At 36.0% G+C, this 23,457-nt stretch overlaps 1 protein-coding gene and 1 pseudogene across 5 annotated transcripts in view; one reads left to right on the top strand and one right to left on the bottom strand.

The window, feature by feature from the left end:
- The window catches only part of SCFD1 (sec1 family domain containing 1), a 103,989-nt gene that overhangs the window by 37,306 nt on the left and 43,226 nt on the right, over positions 1-23,457 (bottom strand). For all 5 annotated transcript variants that reach the window (XM_011941845.1, XM_011941849.1, XM_011941850.1 and 2 more), the window contains 5 exons: positions 20,419-20,558; positions 17,442-17,532; positions 16,795-16,868; positions 15,724-15,805; positions 1,835-1,931 (listed from right to left, as the gene is read on the bottom strand). In XM_011941845.1, the coding sequence (XP_011797235.1) occupies positions 1,835-1,931; positions 15,724-15,805; positions 16,795-16,868; positions 17,442-17,532; positions 20,419-20,558 (484 nt within the window). The remainder of the gene's footprint in view (positions 1-1,834; positions 1,932-15,723; positions 15,806-16,794; positions 16,869-17,441; positions 17,533-20,418; positions 20,559-23,457) is intronic.
- LOC105511673 lies at positions 7,492-8,043 on the top strand (annotated as a pseudogene).

Below are 23,457 nucleotides of genomic sequence, written 5' to 3'. Positions count from 1 at the left end.
GGTTAAATCGTTTGAGAAAGGGGAAAGGAAAAAGCAGGACTGATTGCCTTTCTGTCAACATGCTTTTTTGTTTCAACTTTACTTGAAAGTTACTGTAAATAACAAGGAATAGCTCAGAAATGATGGACTTCATATAACTTGTTGAATTTCTTTCACTGTAAAATGCATATACCTTTAAAATGCTATGTTCTCACCACAAATCTAGCTTTCTAAAAGTGTGAGCAATACTTATGGCTTCTCAGATGTTTGTATAAATAGAATCTTTAATCATAAAACAGTCTGGACTTTTAAATTATTTTCTAATTTGATTTACGGTCTAAATTTCATACCAAAACTGTAACTCAAAAACCATCATTGGCCGGGCGCGGTGGCTCAAACCTGTAATCCCAGCACTTTGGGAGGCCGAGACGGGTGGATCACGAGGTCAGGAGATCGAGACCATCCTGGCTAACATGGTGAAACCCCGTCTCTACTAAAAAATACTAAAAATCTAGCCGGGCGAGGTGGCGGGCGCCTGTAGTCCCAGCTACTTGGGAGGCTGAGGCAGGAGAATGGCGTAAACCCGGGAGGCGGAGCTTGCAGTGAGCTGAGATCCGGCCACTGTACTCCAGCCCGGGTGACAGAAAAAAAAAAAAAAAAAAAAAAAAAATCATTATGCAGCTTAAATAGCTTATATGCAAAATGGGTCCTAGGCTTTCCATTTGTTTTGGAAAAAGCTGAAATTTGAATTCAAAATTATTCTGAAATGATCTATAGGTCTCTAAAGTTTAGGGAATTTCAGAGTCTAAGACTCTATGTAGATTCCACAATCTTTATAATTAAAAGCCACAATTGGATTACATTAAAATGTTTTTGACTATTTTTGCCTGTGGTTTTTTTTTGAGACAAGGTCTTGCTCTGCCACCCAGGCTGGAGTACAGTTGTGCGATTACCACTTACTCCAACATTGTACTCCTAGGCTCAAGGGATCCTCAGCCTACCAAGTAGCTGGGACTACAGAGGCATGCCGTCCTGCCTGGCTAACTTTTTTCATTTTTTTGTGTGTATATGGGGTCTTGCTTTATTGCCTAGGCTGGTCTCAAACTTCTGGGCTCAAGTGATCCTCCTGCCTCAAGCTCCCAAAGTACTGGGATTATTAAGTGCACGGTTCAGTGGTAAAAAAGTTTTATATTTTTTTGTTCCCTCCATCCCCCCACCTCTCTCCCTTTCCTGGCCTCTGGTAACTCTATCATCATAAGATCTACTTTTTAAGCCTCCAAATGAGTGAGAACACGTGATATTTGTCTTTCTGTGCCTGGCTTACTTCACTTAACATATTGGCCTCCACAGATCATATTTTCCAAGTACAAATAGTTATATTTTAAGAAAATCTAACATACAAATATTTAAAGTGACTGGCCATAGAGTTTCTTTAAAAGTAAATTCCCTAAACATGTAAAACAGAATTTAGTTTTAGATTCATCTTTTCAGGAAACTGAGGGTAGACCAAAGTAATTAGGAAGCGAATCACTTAGAGACACCTGCTTTGAATGTTATACCTTCAAATCTTCCTGGAACCAGTAGAAATTAAGCTTTACATATGCCACCTTAAACAAATGAATATAAAAAGTGCTTAAATACTATCAAATAAAAGTTCAATGAAATGAAATGCAAATCATTTTTCCACTATAGGAACTGCTAAGTTGTAAAATTTTCCCAGAAAATAGCTCATTTAATTATCTTGATATTAGCACTGATTGACAGAAAAACAACAATTCTATTCAGTTTACTCAATTGAAAATGCTGGTTTCATCAGATATGAAACTTATATTAGCCTCAAATTTTTGGTACCTACCATCAGGGTCTGATATTATATCTAGAAGAGATTTATCCAGAGTAGTTTTGCTCATTATTTTTTCTTCATATTCAAAATATACATCTAATTTTCTTGCCTGTTTCAAAATAAATATGAGAATATAATCAGTCATTAAAATACATGCTGGTCTACTTTCCTTATAGATTTCTATTTTCTATGATCAATTTTAAGACATGTTCTTTGAGACAGGTCAAAAGTACAGTTCAGAAGTACCAGGCTGAAGTACAGTGGTGCAATCTCAACTTCCTAGGCTCATGTGATCCTCACACCTCAGTCTTCTGAGTAGCTGGGACCACAGGTATGTGCCACCACACCTGGCTAATTTTTCTGTATTTTTTATAGAGATGGGGTTTTGCCATGTTGTGCAGGCTGGTCTTGAATTCCTGAGCTCAAGCAATCTTGCCTGTCTCGGCCTCCCTAAATGCTGGGATTATAGGTGTGAGCTACTGTGCCCGGCCTTCATTTCTTAACAGAATTTAAAGTGCCTTACTTTTGAATACTTTTGAATATATATTTAATATAGGAAAAAAATAGATTATTTTGCTTACCATATTTGATGGATAAATTCAGCAGTAATTCTGCATACCATACACATATTAGCAAAGATAAAAACACAATTCTTACTTATTGTATTGGTTACTGGCATACAAATCATATTGTACTCCATGCAAAAATCATGTCAGGTGGTCAAGTTATGTTTACTACTTTAGTGTGCAAATCCACATACATTCACATTAACTGGATGGAAAGTTACCTTAACTAAATTATTGTCCTTTTTGTTTTTTTTATAAAAACTAAAACTTTCCTTATTAGTTTTCCTGTTTAATATCTTTAAGTTTAAAATAATGGAAACGTAGTAAAATTTTGCTGTGTGAGACCTTTCCTAATTGAAAATTTTGTTGATTAAAGTTATCCAAATAAAGTTAACATATTAAGATCCTCAACAGCAAATAAAAATGATCAAATATCTCTTAAGTTATGCTTCAGATAATTCAGATATTATTGAGGGTGTTAATAATCAAGTGGGAGTAGAAACCATTCATGAAATTCTAAAAATCAATTTTTAAAATTAAAGGTGTAAACAATCAAAGTGGGAGTAGAAACCATTCATGAAATAAATTAGGATTTATAGGAATACCAACATAGAACCAATATACAAATATACAACATAAATACAATATGCTAAAAGGCAGAATGAAATAAATAGCCAATTGAGGAGGAAGTGATACATTCTGAGTTGAAGTCTGAAAGTGACTTAGGGACACAGATATAGTTCATTTCAGTTAAACAGATCATGCCAAGGCACAACAAGGTAGAAACATCTCAATAGTAGACTAAGGAGTGAATTTCATATATGGAGCAAGAAGAAATCAGAGTCCTCTCACTCCCACTCCCTTGGAGTGGCATGCAAGGCCAAAGTTTTATAGATTAAATATCCAGACAGTTCAAAAATGAATACAACATAAAAAGACATATACTGAGAAGTCTTATTTTTCATCTCTGTCCTCTTCCACCCCATTTCTACCTGCTTCTATAGGTATTTTTAAAAATATTATTTCTTCTAGGTTTTTAGAGTTTCTTTGTGCAAATATAAGCAAAGGGTCTGTATTCTAATATCCGTCTCCTTCCTGACACAAGAAGTATGATACTGTACTTTTCCACCCTTTCCTTTCACTGAACAATATATTCTACATCAGCGTGTAGAGGATTTCCTATCAGTGAGCTCTTATCTATGAAATTTCCAGACCTTCATATTCTTCAGACTCTCTGATATAGGAACTATTTTAGCTACTCTATAAAGTTATTTTGAATACTAAAACAGAGACAAAGTAAAGTCCTAGAAATGAGAAAGTTCCACCAATAATATTAAAAACGAACAAAAGAAATATAAGAGATTCTAGGAAAAAGACCACAGTAGTGGCTGTGGGAACAGAAAGGACAAGATGAGTATTTAATAATTTACATGAGAGAAAGGATATGGGATACAAAGTAGTGAAAGAAGAAAAAGAAAACTTTGGGGAACGACAATGATGATACTAGAAACTATTAATGTGAATATTAGCTTGCGAAAAGCTGTTATCTGCAGAGTGAAGTCAGGAATGGAAGGGGAAAGGTGCTAAAATAAGGTGTTAAACCAACTTTCAGGCCCTCTGATCCAGCTAACCTTTTCTATTTTATCACTACTCACTAAATTCAGTTTCCTCTAGTCACATCAAATAGTTATTTCATTAAATTTTTAACTTTTCATTAAATACTGTGTTCGCTTTTAATTCTCTAGTCTTAGGCTCAAGTTATTCTCTTAGCTTTTACAGAGTATATTCCTCTTCTACCATCTACTCAGTGAATTCTATTCATTCGAGATCTACCTTCTCTGTAGCTTTTCTGCAACTCTTCCTTTAATCCCTGCTCTCTCCCCTTTCTGACCCTCTCCCACTGTCTTCCTTGGCCAAAATAACTCATTACTCCTTTATCTGTGTATCAATAGCACTTTATACACCTCATCATAATAACAAAGATCACAGTATATTACTGTCCTTTGTTTATGTGTCTAAAACTGTAAACTCCTTAGAGCATGTCTAATTAACTGTTTAACCCTAGGAGTCTAACACAGCATCTGGCTTATAACAAGCACTTGCATTTGCTGAATTTCAAAACCAAGAACAGGACGTATACAGACCAAGCAATCATTTTTAAAAGTCATGAAAGTAGATGAATGAACTTCTGGAAGTGGAAAACGTAAATAATCTAGTCTTTTGTGACTGAATATATAAACTCAGTATGCTAAGGTGCGATGGCACATGCCTGTAGTCCCAGGTACGTGGGAGGCTGAGGTGAAAGGATCGCTTGAGCCTTGGGAGTTTGAGACTAGCTTGGGAAACATAGTGAGACCCTGTCTCTAAATAAATAAACAAATAAATAATCTAAATATGCTAAATGCCATAGCAGAATCTAATTTCTGTAACTATATGAATCAGTAAAAAAAAAACATCACCGACTTATGTTAAGTACAGGCATTTGGTTCATTTTGCTCCTTTTGAGATGTAGTAACTTACTTATAACATCAACTTCTAATGAACAATGGAAATAGGGTCCAAAAACAACTTAATGTGATTGGCACTAGGTAGGGGGTTTCTTTTAGAGGTGACAAAAATGCTTTAAAATTAGATTGTGGTTGCAACAACTCTGTAAATATTCTAAAACCTATTGAATGATATGTTTTAAATTGATGAATTGCAAAGTATGTAAGTTACATCTCAATAAAGCTGTTAAAAGTAACAGCCCTTTAACATACTGATTATGAGGGAGCACCATCTAAGAGGAAAAGGAGTGATGTGCTATACAGATTTTCTAACCTGCATAAGAGAACTAGTATCTCTTCAGCACCTACCATGTGTAAGGCACTTTACTTACAACTATGGCTTTCAAGTGTTTTTAAAGAGAGAGCCTCAGGACCCTCTTTCTCACACCAAATCTTCTGCAGAACCCTAAACACAAAATAGATATAAGTGATCCATTAAATGTCTCCATACAGCTCTAGGGTACCAGAGAACAGGGTTCAAACATTACTAACTTACATTATCTCATTTAATTCTCCAAATAAAACTATGAGCTAGGAATTATTAATCTCACTTTAAAGATGAAGAAACAGACACACAGAAACATGTATTTGTTCGAGATTACCGGAGTAGTAGTAGTAGAGTTGATGAGATTCAAATCCAGGTCATACTCTAATGTATACCATAGATAATAGGGAAAATTACACTACCCTCAAGAACAACTTATTGCTTCCTTCTATGGGCCTTTTCTCAAATTCCTGAAATGAGGAAAAACACTAAGAGAAACAAATTCTGTAATTCCACAGATTAATTCTTCTTATACAACATGGGCTCAAAAGAATACAGTTTGGGTAATAAGAGTGACATAAAAAATGAACAAATTAAAAATATAAAACAAAATAACAAGGTCAAGGTAAACTGAGATTCTTTGGTAGCTTCAATAAATATTAAGAATAAGTGAATAAAAGGGGAACATTCTAGACAATCAAAAGCATGGAATACAGATTATATATAATGAATATAAACTCTGAGAGCCATGCATTTCTCAAAAATCCTTTTACAAGGACATTCTATGGGAGGAATCTCATTAAAAAAAAATTCTAGTGCTTTTCTCCAAATTTTGGTCATTAGGTAAACAATCAGACTGATTTTACATTCATTTTTCAGTACATTGCCTCAATTTATATTACATCAAATGAACATTAACATGCTGTGCACACATACGCACATATACAGATTGTGTTAGACATTTGGCTGGCCACGGCCCACAGGGTTTGGAAAGAACAAAGGAAGGGAGCACTTTCTAAAACTAGTTTGTCCCTTCTCTCACCAAAAAGGAATAATCTTAAAACTTATCTGACGCTAAAGCTGGACACCGTGGCATGCACCTGTAATACCAGCTATTCAGGAAGCTGAGGCAGGAGGATCACTTGAGTGCAGGAATTCAACAGAAGCCTGGGTAACATACTGAGACTTGTCTCTAAAAAACACTTATCTGAGAAGTACAGGTAGTACACATGGTTTGCTTTTTGAAAATCCATAACCTGGGACATTTGCCAGATGACCAAGAAAGGACACAAAACAAATTCCCTTTTCCTTCATATAATTAATTGCAGGGATTTTTCCTTCTGTTTACTATTTCTCTCCCCAGTCTAGCTATAGACACTACTGTTCTGGAACTCTATTCACTGCTAGCAATAATTCCCATTTCTTTTTTGTCTTTGCAGATGACATAATTTTTCTTTTTTGTTTAATTATACTTTAAGTTCTAGGGTACATGTGCACAACGTGCAGGTTTGTTACATATGTATACTTGTGCCGTGTTGGTATGCTGCACCCATCAACTCATCAGCACCCATCAACTCGTCATTTACATCAGGTATAACTCCCAATGCTATCGCTCCCCCCCACCTCCCCACAATAGGACCCGGTGTGTGATGCTCCCCTTCCCGTGTCCAAGTGATCTCATTGTTTAGTTCCCACCTATGAGTGAGAACATGCGGTGTTTGGTTTTCTGTTCTTGCGACAGTTTGCTGAGAATGACGGTTTCCAGCTGCATCCATGTCCCTACAAAGGACACAAACTCATCCTTTTTTATGGCTGCATAGTATTCCATGGTGTATATGTGCCACATTTTCTTAATCCAGTCTGTCACTGATGGACATCTGGGCTGATTCTAAGTCTTTGCTATTGTGAAAAGTGCCGCAATAAACATACGTGGATAATTCCCATTTCTTACCTCAGTCTAATGACTGGGTTGATGACCAAGTCTAGAGTGATCCTTCTTGGCCTTCCCTCTTCTTCAGACCCCAATTCTATCCCCAATTACCATTCAGCAGTGAAAAGAAAGACAGAAGGGAATAAAGAGTTATACCTCCTTTCTCCCTACTTCTCAGGAGGTAGAGGGAATGATAAACCTTTCTCTATTGCAATGCTACATTAGGAATATTCCAGATTATGAATTAGACAGGGTTTGTGAGACAGAAACCTACTTACCACGTAATATCTATAGGAAAGTGTACTCCCACAGTTGCAGTCGTGAGCTCTCCGAATTCCTGTCTCTCTGCCAGCATCGCCTGGATGGCCTCCCCAAATCGCGACCCAGCCGCCACTAGCATCACAGCCTCCTATAAAGGAGCCGAGCCAAGCTGGGGTGCCGCGCAGGGTCCCATGGGCAAAACAGCAGGAACTCATGACTCATGATGTGTGGCAACAAAGGCATTTCTGCCTTCCCTGAATCAGACCACCTTTTCACATGGGTAGCCATCCATGGAGCAGCTGGCACAGAATATGAAGACCTGAGGTATAAGCACTCGCTAGAGTTCCCCAGTGGCTACCCTTACAATGCTTCCATGGTGAAGTTCCTCACACCCTGCTACTACCCCAGTGTGGACACCCAGGGTAACATATGCATATGCCTGGACATCCTGAAAGACAAGTGGTCTGCCCTGTATGACATCAGGACCATTCTGCTCTCCATCCAGAACACTCTCCATCTCCAGCCTACTAGGAGAACCCAACATTGATAGCCCCTTAAACACACATGCTGCCAAACTCTGGAAAAACCCCACAGCTTTTAAGAAGTATCTGCAAGAAACCTACTCAAAGCAGGTCACCAGTCAGGAGCCCTGACCCAGGCTGCTCAGCCTGTCCTTGTGTTGTCTTTTTAACTTTTCCTTAGATAGTCTTTTTTTGTGATTTCTGTATAGACTCTGTATCATGAGCTGTGGTATTATTTTTGTTTTTGTCTTTTAAATTGAGCCTCAATTGAGCCCTTGAGATGTATATTAAATAAATACATTTTAGTCATTAAAAAAAGTATATCCCAAGCTACAACGCACCTAGAACCAGACTTTCAGGATATAACCTACACCTAAGTTGAAGACTGTTTATATTCTAGCCATTCCTATTTTTTTCTTACTTCTTCACGTTTAATTTCTGCCATCTTTCAGGTCTGTATTTGGATATCCAGGTAGGTAGTATCAGTAATGCTGTATTATAATCTCTGTTGCTTTATATAATATAACAAAATAGCCGTTTTTAATTTATTTTCAGTTATTCAGGTGTGCATTTTGCTGCAATTCATACTGGTGGGCTTGCCACTATATGCATGGGTTTGTCAATGTGAAAAATTACGTTACAAAAAACCAAGATGGTCCATAAAATTTATTTAAAGGTGTTCTATGATACAAGTGGCTGAAAATATTTACTTGTTGGGTTCCCAAGCTACAATGAACTTAGCTCATGTGCCACAGTGACTTAGGAATCTTGAATAAAATTCCTCTTTTTACTTCTACCTCTATTCTGTGCACAGATAGGACAGTATACTATCAAGGTGAGAAACCTGGTTATATCTTCAATTTCCACAAAAGATTATCAATCTTACTAGTTGGTTATTTCATTTCCAAATATATGCATTTTTTCTCTCAACCAAGAGCATCGAATTTCTAGCATTCCAGGCCCAAATCAGAATGTATAACCTCAACTTGTTATCTCACTCCTATCAAAAGTCAAAATGAAAAAATGATACTACAGATTATTCAAAGAATATGCAATCTTTCCACTCCAGATACTAAAAATTCTATTCTTAGTTTAACAACAGGATGTATACAGAGGAACCATTAGAGGGCAACAAACTTAAGACTTTGCTACCTCAGTAACTCATAGAACTGCTCTCATGGAATTATATTTAATATTATATCCCTGGCTTTCATGAAAGTTGCTGTATGAAACAGTCACATGAAATCTATAAGGGTAACTGATATTGAGTACTACATCATCACATCACTTAATTTATTCTAGATAATGCCCAATATGAGCAACGTCTTTTGTAATGTGATGCTAAGAAATGGTTTGCTTAGAATAAAAAACAGAAAATCTTTCTCACAGAAGGTTTTTTTTTTTTTTTAATCTTAATCATCTCTCCCTTTTTTATCTTGGCTGCGAGAAAATTCAAAGCAAAATTTGAGAATTAACATTATAACTATTGAGCTTTTACTGAATTATTTTTGAGCTTTTATTGGATTGTTTTCATTCTATGTGCTATTTGAGGGACCTGCCTTAAATCTATTTTAGAATATGAACACAATATTTAATCTGTAAGTTTATCCTATGTATTGACTTGTGCTAAAAATATTTAAATTCAGACTAAAATGATCTATATAATAAAAAATTTAAAATGTACACAAAGTGATCTTTATAGACGGCAAGTATAAAAATATAAACAGAAGTGACCTTATTATCATGAAATAGTGAAAACTGCTTTATGATATTTCTGTGACATTTGTAAAGTGTTGTCTTGTTTTCTATGGCTCTCAGAAATCATTTCATTTTAATTTATTCAACCAGTATGTTGAGCGCTTTTTTTTTTTTTTTGAGACAGAGTGTCACTCTGTCATTCAGGCTGGAGTGCAGTGGCACTATCTCAGCTCACTGCAACCTGTGCCTCCTGGGTTCAAGCAATTCTCATGCCTCAGCCTCCTGAGTGACTACAGGCATGTGTCACCATGTTCGGCTAAGTTTTGTATTTTTAGTAGAGATGCGGTTTTGCCATGTCGGCCAGGCCGGTCTCGAACTCCTGGCCTGAAGTGATCGGCCTGCCTTGGCCTCCCAAAGTGCTGGGATTACAGGCATAAGCCACTGCGCCCAGCTGAATGTTGAACTCTTAAAATATATACTTAGAAAAAGAACAGCAAGTTAAATCCAAAATAGGCAGAAGAAAATGAGTAATAAAAATTAGAGCAGAACCAGTGAAATTAAAAACAGGAAATCAACAGAGAAAAATCACAGACTATAGAGGTTCCCTACTACTCTCTATTTTTTGTTATTTTTATCTTTTATGAGATGGGGGCCTTGCTATATTGGTCAACTGGACTTGAACTCCTGGGCTCAAGTGATCCTCCCACCTCAGCCTGAGTGGCCGGGATTACAGGTGCATGCCATCACACCTTGCTTGGTTGTTATTTTTTCAGTTTAAATTATTCTTAATCCTATGGTTACTACAAAGGGATTACAAAAGAGCAAGCCATTCTCATTGAATTTTAGTAGATATATTTTATGGAACTACAGCATGGTAGAGAGAACATGGGACTTAAAAACCCAAGTTAAAATTCAGGCTTTAGTAGATAGTCTTAAGCCAAGTATTCAGTATTTTTGAGATTCAATTCCTCTGTAGAATGCAGGAATATACCTATTATGTTAAATAGCTAACATAACAGTGAAAAAAAAAAAGTTTATTCTCCTTTTAAAAGAAAAAAAAACACCCCACATCTTATGTTCATATTTTCAGCCAAGGATTAGTTCTGTTTCTCTGGGGAACTCTGGCTAATACAGGTTGTTTGCTTTCTCATTATTGAGTTTTGAGATGTCTTTATTCCTCTGAATTTAATCTTCACTAATCTATTAAACTAGGTCTTGCTAAATGACAGTGCTTCATCCTCACAAAAGTAGGTATTAGTGAAGTGAGAGCCAAGAGCAAGAGAAAGTTGATTTCATACTTCTTTTTTTTTTTTTTTTGAGATGTAGAAGTAGTTCCAGAAATTCACAGTAAGGAGTTGAAGGATATTTCACTCACTGGAGAGATATCTCTTGTCATACTTGCAATAAAAAACAAAACACTTCAGATTTTCATAGTAATTAATCTTATTTTGAGATGAGAAGAGATAAAAGACAAGTGATAGCTCATCCACTGTGAACTTTCTGATACAGAATATATTTTTCCTCTGTCTTGAAGAAAAGACACCAAGGTAATGAGAACTTTCACTTGATATGTATACTGGACAAGAGATTATTTTAAACAAATCAGCACAAAATCCAGCCAGAGAAATGTTCTGACTTCTAGTATAGTAAAAGACCTCTAATGTGATCAGGAGCAATCGTGATCAGTGAATCAAAGTCAGTTAATGTTAAAAAAAAAAAAAAAGTCAGTTTATGTGAAGAATAAAACAGGATCTATGCTGTATGTTTTAAGACCTAAAATATACAGTCTGTCAATCACTGATCTATGTCCAAGACTTCCTCTTTGAGTATAGAGATTCACTGACTGACATTTTTTTTTCTTTCTTGCATAAAGCACACCTATTGGAAATCACCTATGATTTCCAGGTTTGCTTCTTTTGGAGTGGAATAAAAAACTTCAGAGACATTGCAAAGCAATTTCAGTACAATATAGTATTTTCTGAGGTTTTCCAATCTTTTATGGTGAAGGTTTTTTACCTACACCTAATTCAAATAATATTTAAACGATCATGTCCACTGAGTCTAAGATATGCAACTTAGTTTTATAGAAACAATCTTCTTTTCATACTCATACAATTGACACAAATGCATTAAGACACAAATAACTCATTAGTAAGCAAAAACAACAACAACAACAACAACAAAAATCCAATCGTGAGAGCAGAAAAAAGGCACAGGATAATAAGGAAATTGTTATGAGTTGTCAACACGTTAATAATGTGGCTACTGGCTACTATGGTTTACAGAGGGCAACAGTTAATTTGGTGTGTTGACTAAGTGGAGATCAGTTAAGAGAGTTTCTACTTTATTTTGAAAGCTTATCTTCCCCATAAAAATGTAAGGCAGTTGAACCAAAAAATAAAAATAAAAAATCAGTCCTCAGAAGGAACACTAGTGAAAAGCTAGCATTGCCAACAAGGGTTAAGCCTTCTTTAGAGTACAGACATCATCACCTAATCAGATGATGTCTTTAGATCTAATTCAGTCCCTATAAGACTGTCTATAAGAACCAGTAAAACAAAAATGAGGCTCCAGTAACAATTAAGCCTTGCCTCACAAAGTTTACTGATAGCTTATTCTTTACCAGCTATATCCGGTTGGTTGGAACATTGAGATGTGGGTGCTTTTCCTGTAAGGTGGGAACACTGGGGGGAAGAACACATGATACCATTTCCTCTCTCATCTCATCAACTATGCCTTACAAGTAGGTTACTTTTCTTCAGGTATCTGGAGCTAAAGAGTACTTTATTCAGGTTAGCTACATAGGAGAGCTAAGAATAATTAAAATAGGCTGTCTACAAATTATGTAAGTAATCCCAGAAGCCATTCTTTAACGATCAGCAAGTGGAAAGTTGCATTTCTATTAGGGATGAAAAAAACAACTAAAGAAAGGGTTTAAAAATACAGATTACTCAAAACAAATGAGTATTCAACAATTTACTCTTTATTAGACCCAAATTACCCAAATCACTAAAATCCTCAGAATATCAATAAAGTGAAAATATTTCTTAAAGTTATGACAAACTGGTGTGCTCTAATTTTCCACCCAAACATCAATTGCGGGGTAACTGCCAGGACTTCTAAAAAGATTAATTTCTTCTTTAGAAAACGATTGAAGGAAATGTAAGAAGCAGCAGCTATACTCTAAACAAAAGAAGAAATATGTAAAACTAATACAGTCAAATATGAAGACAAATGCTGAGACTTCTTCATGACACAATCTTCTAGCTAATAAAAAATATTTACAGCCAGGCGCGGTGGCTCACACCCATAATCCTAGTACTTTGGGGGGCCGAGGCGGGCGGATCACGGGGTCAAGAGATGGAGACCATCCTGCCCAACATGGTGAAACCCTGTCTCAACTAAAAATACAAAAATTAGCTGGGCGTGGTGGCGCATGTCTGTAGTCCCAGCTACTCAGGAGCTGAGGCAGAAGAATCGCTTGATCTCGGGAGGTGGAGGTTGCAGTGAGCTGAGAGTGCGCCACTGCACTCCAGCATGGTGACAGAGTTACCATGTCACCATGGGGGTTAGCCAGGATGGTCTCGATCTCCTGACCTTGTGATCCGCCCGCCTCGGCCTCCCAAAGTGCTGGGATCACAGGCGTGAGCCACCGTGCCCGGCAAACTTCTGATTTTTAATTGGACTTCTTAGAATGACCCAACTAGGAGTAGTGTGTTCTACAGATGACACTATTTTCCCTCTGTAAAGCGAATGCCCTCAATAGCACACTTTGTTTAAATCAGATCTTGTGAAGAAAAGGATCTTTAGCAAGATAATGATTCAATAATATCTATTTTTCTGGCTGGGTGTGGTGGAATGCACCAATAGTCTTAGTTACCAGGGAGGCAAGGCAGGAGGATCCTTGCGCCCAGAAGGTTAAGGCTGCAGTGAGCTATGATCGTGCCACTGTATTCCAGCCTGGGTGACAGGGAGAGATCCTGTCGAAAATAAATAAATAAATAAATAAATAAATAAAATCTATCTTTTACATAAAACCACTCAATATCTTGAATGACAAATTAGTTTCTTGGAGTAAGATGCTCTGCCAGAGAACTAGCAACCCTAAAGGAAACACTTTCTTTTATAAGACTAAGAAGTCTTCAAGTAGAATTGTTTAGGTCAGGCACGGTAGCATATTAAACTATCTCAGACAGATGGCCTCTGGTAGCAAAAACTGATCTGAAAAACTCACCTAAAATCATTAGTGTAAAATTATAAATAAGCACCATAAACAATTTCACAAGTAAATTATGTCTTATAAATCATTTTTCACCTAGACATCTATAATAGTTTTCTTACAGTTCCACTTTTATTTCCAGAACTCATTGTCCCTTATCCTCCACAGTCTTCTTCATTTTAAAACATAAATCAGATCATGTCATTAACCTCTAATGAGTTATCATACTTACGTTTCTACTTTTTTTTGATCCCATATCCTACCCACCACTCTTTCCCTCCTCAATAAAGCACATTTGTCTTCTACTACGTTCTCAAACACACCGAATTTGTTTGTTGTATAGGGCCTTTGCACTTCTTATTCCCTCTGCCTGGCATGGTTGGCCCTGAGATCTTCACTAATTGGCTCCTTCCTGTGATTCCTGTCTCAACTCAAACATCACCTCATCAAAGGTGATTTCGCTCACCACTTACTCCAGAGTAGGCCTCTCAGCCATTCTCACATCCCATTGTCTCACATCACCCTACCCAGGTTTTGTTGTTCTCATATCACTGAAATGCCTGAAGTTATCTTGTTTTCTAATTTGCTTACTCCATTTACTGTCACTACAATGTAAGCTCCAAGAGAAAAGAGAACTTGTCTGTCTTGTTTACTACTGTATCTTCAGGGCCTAGTACAATATACAGAGCCACTCAATAAACATGATTGGATAAGTAAATTAACTAAAATTTTCTCAAACTGTAAGCTCTAGTCTCCGATCTGAAGGAAATTCTCAATATAGCTCTCTGTTGTATTTCACCTGATGATATATCCATATATTTGTATCTGTATCACCTCCACAAGAGACAATGACCTCAGGTAAACAGATCTGAACACCCTTTTGCCATTTCACAGAGACGCTACATAGAGAAGTGAAAACATCAGCAGAATCACCTACAGACTGCAGTTATGCTACTATTCCTGTATGAACCGGAAAAATATCAAGTACCACGATGTGAAACAAAGAAAAAAATTAGGTTGTTGGCGTAATAGAAATTATGCAGGTTTAAACTGCATGCTGCAGGATGCCCATTATCTATGTTAATGCCTTTCTAATGCTTTTATGGCTTTTAAAATTATTTAAATAATGCCTTTAAGTCCCTTCTCAATAAATTCCAGGTGTTATCAACATGTCTGACAGCCAGCAACTATATTCAGCTTTTTAAGCAGTTTCAAATGCATCATATAAAATGGAATGTAGGGGTCAATATTAGCCAAGTTTTAGCATATGGTCAATTTGCCATGGAAATTCAGCTCCAAGTGTGGAGAACAAGTAACAGCAGAATACTGGAGGACTGATTAAGTAAGCTGGAAATGGGGTAGTCATGAACACAGTAGTGAGAAAAAGAACTAAAACAATATATAGAACTCCCAACATATTTGTTTCAAAATCACAGTTCAATGATACACAGTAAGAAGCTTTGATGCTAACAGAGTCATCTAAATTTAAAAGGTTCAGAACAAAGTCACATAAATAAAAGTGATGTTATTAACGGATATTTTAGATAGAACTCTGGTAAGAGATTTCCAAATCTGTATTACTGATGCCGAGACACAAGTCTACTATTAATACAGCAGTATGTATAGCAGTGATATTGAGGCAGTGCAACATAATGAAAATATCATAGATTCCCACTTCTATTTACTAAACATGTGACCTTGGAAATCACTTATCCTTCTGAATTCCTAGGTTTCTTTATTTACAAAAAAAAAAAACTATAATACTGCTGTCTTCCATAATTATACTTCATGTTACAGTGGGGGCTTAATAAGATAATGAATATAAAAGCATCTTACAAAGCATAAAACCCTATGTAAACCCAAGTCATACTGTGGGGAGAAAAAGTTAAATTTACCTTTATATGTTCTAAAACAGCAGTGGCAACATTTGTATGGAGATCAATAAGTCTTTTTTTCTCAAGGAGTTCTGGCAAAGAACTGCAAGTATCAAAAAATTAAATATTAACCAATAAATTTTCTAAAATGATGCAGACTTTATCCCATGTCTGGTGTTTACTCTGTGGAAACTCAGAGCATTGAAACAGTGACAAGATGACAAGTTAAACTATCAACTAATTTAATCTCTACGCTTGAATACCTACAGTATTTATTAATACAGGTGAAATGCTTATTTTAAAAAATCTGGCTCCCAAATATTATTTCTACCATTTTACTTTCTGATTCCAAATTTTGGAGGTTTAAACAAAATCAAATTAATGGAAATATGTTTTATCTGTATTTCTGAAACACATTTCCTCCCTCCTTTTTTTTGAGACAGAGTCTCTATCTGTCGCATGGGCTGGAGTGCAATGGCACGATCTCGACTCACTGCAACCTCCGCCTCCTGGGTTCAAGTGATTCTCCTGCCTTAGCCTCCTGAGTAGCTGGGACTACAAGCATGCGCCACCATTCCCGGCTAATTTTCAAATTTTTTTTTAGTAGAGATGGAGTTTCACCATGTTGGCCAGGATGGTCATAATCTCTTGACCTTGTGATCTGCCTGCTTTGGCCTCCCAAAGTACTGGGATTACAGGCATGAGCCACCGCGCCCAGCCTCCTCCCTCCTTAATGGCATTCAAAGTATAGAAAAATACCGCTTAACTTTTAGTGAAGAAAAGAGTATCAATAATAAAATTAATAATCACTTGCCCTACTTTATCATTAATAGTATTTTCCTTACAAAATTACCCCTATTACACAGTTCTAACTGGTGAAATGAATGAATGATCTCCTATATCTAAGTGGGAACTAAAATCAGCTTAAACATTTAGTTAAATATAACTTAGTTCTTTAAATTCAAAGTTATATTTGCTATTGCCTACAGTTTCCTACTAGGTAAAAATATTAACAATATTTTAGTTAAATAAAAATAAATAAATAAATCCTATCAACAGAAAGACTTCAAAGAGGATATATTGCTCACTTACCTAACAGCTGATGTTAGCTTAGCGGTATTGTCAGAAAGCATACTTATGGCTCCTTCATCTTCACCTTCTAGTCCCTTGTAAAGAAAAAAGGTCCCAATAGCTACTCAAAAATCCCAGGCCCAACCATAAAAATCAACACATTCCTAAGATTATTGATATACAGTAAGATTTTAAAGTCACCTAGAATAGCAATTCTCCTCCTCTGAGGTGCAAGCATATATATTTATGACAATTACATAAAAGTTCTAGTAATGGCCAGTCTAATGGTTAGATGACTAAGTGATCAGCTGGTATTTTTTGGATAAGGAGACAGGCCCAGAGACGTGCCACAGGTCACATAGCAATAAATAATAGAGCTGAAATCTGAAGTTACATTGAAGTATGGTAGAATTAGCAGCACTGGAACATATATCTCTAAAATGAAGCTACATTATATATTTTTTCAAATCATATTTATATTAATATTTAATTTTCCTCTCTTCTCAATATTTAGATTTCTTTTTGATCACTTATGCAAGTTGAAAATATTTTTGTTATAAAAGCATTAAATGGCCTTGAATTTTTATAAGGTAAAAAACCCAAATCTCTTTATCTAACAGATAACCCTCCTCTTTCCTATAATTCTTAGAAAGCAAACAGAATCTTACCATAATGCTTTTAAGTCGTTTGACCTCATCTTCCTGTGCTCTGTAAGATTCTAGTTCTTGCTGAACTGATTCTGCAACTTCTGGGAATGGACTAAAACAGTATTGCACAAGAACTATGAGTATGACATTAAAAGACGGATTTTTGTGTGAATTCTAAAATACACACAATGAAGATTTACTATTTTAAATATACTTATTTGGATTTGAATATGTTATATATAACAAAGGCAGAAAACATTCAGCATAAATACAACTACATATCTTTCTGATATCTATATAATAAATACTTTCTTTAAAATGCATATAATACTTTACATCTAAAATTTAAATTTCATTTCTATTTTTCATTAACAATATCATACATTCTCTTCACCTATGTTTTTAGAAGAAAAGGTAAAATATTTACATGACTGAAAATCAATGGAAGACAAGTCATGGTATATCAAATATCCATTAAATATTCCTACCCAAATTAATACATAATGTCAAAGGGTCCATACAACTACAAAGACACCATTTAAAAATATCACCTGCAAGTAGCTGTGAAAAAATTCTTGTAACTCAGAACTCATAATATCCCAGAACACTACTGGTGAAAATAGCATTTGGGCCACAGTTTTGGTGGCCTATACCTGATGTCTTCTTCTAGGACACTGTGGTTTAGCAGTAACTTACACAGACTTTAGGCAGAAGTGATCTGCAATCATGAGCAGCTCATGTAGAAAACACTGTACTAATCCTGACAAACTGTAGGTGAATACATGTTGATCATGAAATGTTTCTTAAAATGAATATTTTTCATCTACAGCCTAGGGGGAGGCCAGAAGCTTTTTCTCCTTTAAGAAAGAAGAGGTCATGTCTCATTAACAATGGAACAAGAACCTTTCCCCTCTTCCTCAGCTCTGACATCTGAAAATACCTCACTAATAATGAGCACATTTTATCCAACGGAGACTAGCAGAAACAGGAGTTCAGAAAGGATTCTGAGGAACATAGTTCAATTTCACCTCACAACCACAGGTATTTACTCCAGTTCCAGCTGAGTCTATGTTGGCAAAATAGCACTGAGGCCTCAGCATTGCACTGGGGAGTCAGAAACCCTTGTTCCATCCAATTATAATGGACGCTTCCTTTATAGGCAAGCTCTCACCCTCCCAGGGCCCTGGCTTTATCTGTAAAATGTGCGAGTTTAACTGGAATTTTAATTTTGAGTTTAACTCAAAATCTCTGATATCTTTAGGTCTCAGAGTTAATAGAGAATAATTGCTCACATTTATTGAGCGATTTTACTGTACATCAAACACCATGCTAAGAATTTATCTTTTCTTTCTTTTTTTTTTTTTAAGACGGAGTTTCACTCTTGTAGCCCAGGCTGGAGTGCAATCTTGGCTCACTGCAACCTCATTTAGTCCTGATGAATCTGTTGAGGTAACTATCATAACTTAACCATTCATGGTTAAGACCGGGTGCTTTATGGTCTGCAAGACCTGGGTTTTATCCCTGGCTTTACCAACGAAAGCTGGATGACTTGGGCAAATTACTCCTTTAAATTCATTATCTCAATCTTCTTAAAAACCTTCTGAAATAGGGCAATAGGTAGAATTATCATCTCCCTATTTTACTGATGAGGAAAGTGAAGCTCAGAGAGGTTTAAGTCACTTGTTTATGCTATCTCCAAGTGTCTTTGTGTCCATGTTACTACTGTAGTAAGATGCAGAGCAAAATAACTACTCCTACTTAATGAATATGAGGTTAAAATTCTTACTATTCAACTGACCTCACAGATTGTTCTTAAAACATATGTTCCAAAAGAAAATTCAAAATTTCCATATTTGAATAAAGAGATTTTTTTCTTAAGCTTTTCTCTATTAGGGAATGCCAACTTTAAAATATTCTGTATTCTCTATAAATAATGCCTCTCTAATAAAAGTAATTTCTTGTACTTCACCATTCTGGAGGGAAATGTAGATTATGGAATCCCAAAGGGAAGAGTATTATTTAAAATAAAATTAATTAAAATTAATTAAAATAGTACCTAAAACTGCCATAGTGAGAAAGAGAAAGATAGTGACTTTTCTCCACAGAGAAAGTCAAATCTTTGTTATGGCGATTTGATTTTCCAGCTTTAAAAAAAGTTGTAAGTAAAAAAAGATAAAACACATCGAAAACCCAGCATGTTGAACTAAGTCTATATTCTACTTCTCTTTAAACAATAAATATAAGGCCAAAAAGAACAGCTGTATCAAGGACACACACACATTTTGAAATATTTTTTAAAAATTGTATTTTCATAATTGTTGATGAACAGTATTCTTTTTCTCTGAGGAATAATATTTTTGTTTGTTTACAATGATTGCTCTAGCCATAATGATCACTAGATAACTTTTACAGCAGTAACTGAGCCTATGAAGTACCCTGAACTGTAAGAGGGCATAGCATCACATGGGATATGTGTATCTGCCCACAGTAAATCACACAGCAAATTAATGCAGTTTTATCACTCATTATTTCTAATGTACTTTGAATACATTTCTAGGCTTCAGGCTTAGATACTCTCTCCACAAGTATCTAAAACAAGTTTTACAAGAGGGCAACATGGAACAAAAAGGAAAAAATCATCCTCAAAATCACAAAAATCAATTTCAGTGAAAGGCAGAAATGGTCTTATAGAGTCAGTGGAGACAGCAACAAAACTGAAAAAGACTATCTGTAATATCTTCAAAATCATATGGGATGATCTCATTGAAAGGAGAAGCGGTCCCTATAAAACAATAATTAACAAAAAACAACCTAGGAATCAGTGAGAAATGGAGAAATAAAGACAACTGTCTACGGACTATCTAATTATAGCTCCCACTCATTGGGTGAATGAACTTACAGGACCCTTTTGAATTTTTTCTCAAATTCATTAAGGTGGTTGACACCTTAATTTCTCTTTTAAAAAAATGGATCTTTTACTTATTGATATTTTGCTTACCTTCCTTTATGTTTTTGCCAAAATTTATCAACCGGAGTTAAATCATAAGACTTCTTGTTTTTTCTCTTTGGTCTAGCACCAGCTGGAGAGTTTTCCACTCCTGAAGATTCTTCCAAATTAACCCTGTTTAAATGGAAATCCTAGGAAAAAGTAATCTTATGTTAAATAACTTTTCTAAGTCTCAGCAAAATAGAATCTTGTTGCCCTTTCTAATGTTTCCAAAGACAAAACATAGATCTGAAATTTAAAAGACCTCCTCCCAATCTTTCGTTACATACAAAAGTAATTTTGTGTATTTTAATGAAAGTATTAGATGTATATGATTAAAATTTCAAACAAGAAACAGAAAAACATGTTAATGTGCTTGTGTATCCTTCTAGAAAAATATTGATGCATATAATAGCACATGTATATCCTCTTATTTTTTAAAATGGGATTACAGTGTACACCTATCTTTTTTCATCTAATAATGCATTTTACAGCTCTTTCTGTATCTGTATACATACGTCTACTTCACTTTTATCATAACTACACAGTAGTCCAATGTTTGGCTAAATCAACTTATGTAACCAGGCCTCCTGATGCTTGGTCATTTCCAGTAATAAACATTATCGTAAATATTTTTAAACTCTTAGAGAGTCAACATTCTGATGCGTCACTTGACTGATGAATTGCACTTTAAAAAATTACAATAGATGCTATAATAATAAGCGATGCACCTCTTTCACATAAACTTTAAGTCAGGCCAGTAGTTGCTAAACTTTCTTGCCTAGGACTAATTTTATTCATGTGAGGCTTTTGTACCCTTTCTGTAAAAAACAAAAAAAAACCCAAAACCCAAAACCCAACCAAACAAAACCCACAAAAAACCATTAGTTTTTTGTATATAAAAGTAAAATAAAAGTAAGTATCTTTTTTATCTTTCCCCCAACTTCTTGCATTACATCTATGGGTTCCCTCACAAATAGCAGCATTTTATGGTTCAATGCCAACTAAAGAATAGTGAGAAATAAAACATGGCTATCAACAAGTAAATGATTAAGAAGGAAGATACAGTATGGAGAAATTATCCAGCATGACTGAAATATAATTATCTTAGTTCTAAAGTATCTGTATATATTTTAAATTAATGACTATTCTAGGTCTTAGCAAATTAAATATACTGAATGCAATTCAATCTCCTTTAGATAAAACAAGGTTATCAATACTGACTCTAGATCCTTAACATAAACCTTGTAACTTTCTCAAATAAATGTTTTGTAACAGTTTATTTCCTTGCCATTTTTCTTTTTGACATAAAAAACAGGATTTGAAAAATTACAGATGTCTAATTGTCATAGTGGAGTAACACGTCTATTTTCTTTTTTTTTTTTTTGTTTTTGAGATGGAGTCTCACTCTGTCGCCAGACTAGAGAGCAGTGGTGTGATCTCGGCTCACTGCAACCTCCGCCTCCTGGTTCAAGTGAGTCTCCTGCCTCAGCCTCTTGAGTAGTTGGGACTACAGGCACACGTCACCATGCCCAGCTACTTTTTGTATTTTTAGTAGAGACAGGGTTTCACCACACTGGCCAGGATGGTCTTGATCTCTTGACCTTGGGATCCGCCCACCTCGGCCTCCCAAAGTGCTGGGATTACAGGCGTGAGCCACCGTGTCTGGCCTAACATGTCTATTTTCTATCTAGTAAGTTACAGAAGCAATGAGGCAGCCTTCTTTCACTTGTATGTGGAGTCCATCAAAGAGAAAAATCACAAAAAGCATAGCTATCTTTTCTTAATTATACTTTAAGTTCTAGGGTACATGTGCACAGTGTGCAAGTTTGTTACATATGTATACACGGGCCGTTGGTTTGCTGCACCCATTAACTCATCATTTACATTAGGTATTTCTCCTAAAGCTATCCCCCGCCGAGCCTCCCATCCCCTGACAGGCCCCGGGGTGTGATGTTCCCCGCCCTGTGTCCAAGTGTTCTCATTGTTCAATTCCCAGCTATGATTGAGAACATGCAGTGTTTGGTTTTCTGTCCTTGTGATAGTTTGCTCAGAATGATGGTTTCCAGCTTCATCTCACTACAAAGGACATGAACTTATCCTTTTTTATGGCTGCATAGTATTCCATGCTGTATATGTGTCACATTTTTTTAATTCAGTCTATCATTGATGGACATCTGGGTTGGTTCCAAGTCTTTGCTATTGTGAATAGTGTTGCAATAAACATACGTGTGCATGTGTCTTTATCATAGCATGATTTATAAACCTTTGGGTACATACCCAGTAATGGGATCACTGGGTCAAATGGTATTTCTAGTTCTAGGTCCTTGAGGGATCGCCACACTGTCTTCCACAATGGTTGAACTAGTTTCCACTCCCACCAACAGTGTAAAAGCCTTCCTATTTCTCCATATCCTCTCCAGCATTTGTTGTTTCCTGACTTTTTAATGATCACCATTCTAACTGGTGTGAGATGGTATCTCATTGTGGTTTTGATTTGCATTTCTCTGATAACCAGTGAGTGCATTTCCTCAATAGACACAGAAAAGACCTTCGACAAAATTCAACAGCCCTTCATGCTAAAACCTCTCAACAGTTTATTGAACTACTGAAGAATGTATATTCTGTTGCTCTGGGGTGGAGAGTTCTGTAGATGTCTATTAGGTCCGCTTGGTGCAGAGCTGAGTTCAATTCCTGGATATTCTTGTTAACTTTCTGTCTCGTTGATCTGTCTAATGTTGACAGTGGGGTGTTAAAGTCTCCCATTATTATTGTATGGGAGTCTAAGTCTCTTTGTAAGTCTCTAAGGAGTTGCTTTATGAATCTGGGTGCTCCTGTATTGGGTCATATATATTCAGGATAGTTAGCTCTTCTTGATGAATTGATCCCTTTACCATTATGTAATGGCCTTGTCTCTTTTGATCTTTGTTGGTTTAAAGTCTGTTTTATCAGAGGCTAGGATTGCAACCCCTGCTTTTTTTTTTTTTTTCTGCTTTCCATTTGCTTGGTAGATCTTCCCCCATCCCTTTATTTTGAGCCTGTGTGTGTCTC

Source organism: Colobus angolensis, unplaced genomic scaffold (assembly GCF_000951035.1).
Source record: "Colobus angolensis palliatus isolate OR3802 unplaced genomic scaffold, Cang.pa_1.0 Scaffold202, whole genome shotgun sequence".
In the NCBI taxonomy this organism is placed as follows: Eukaryota; Metazoa; Chordata; class Mammalia; order Primates; family Cercopithecidae; genus Colobus; species Colobus angolensis.
The sequence above is the reverse complement of the archived record's forward strand: the minus strand, read 5'-3'. Positions and strand labels throughout refer to the sequence as shown.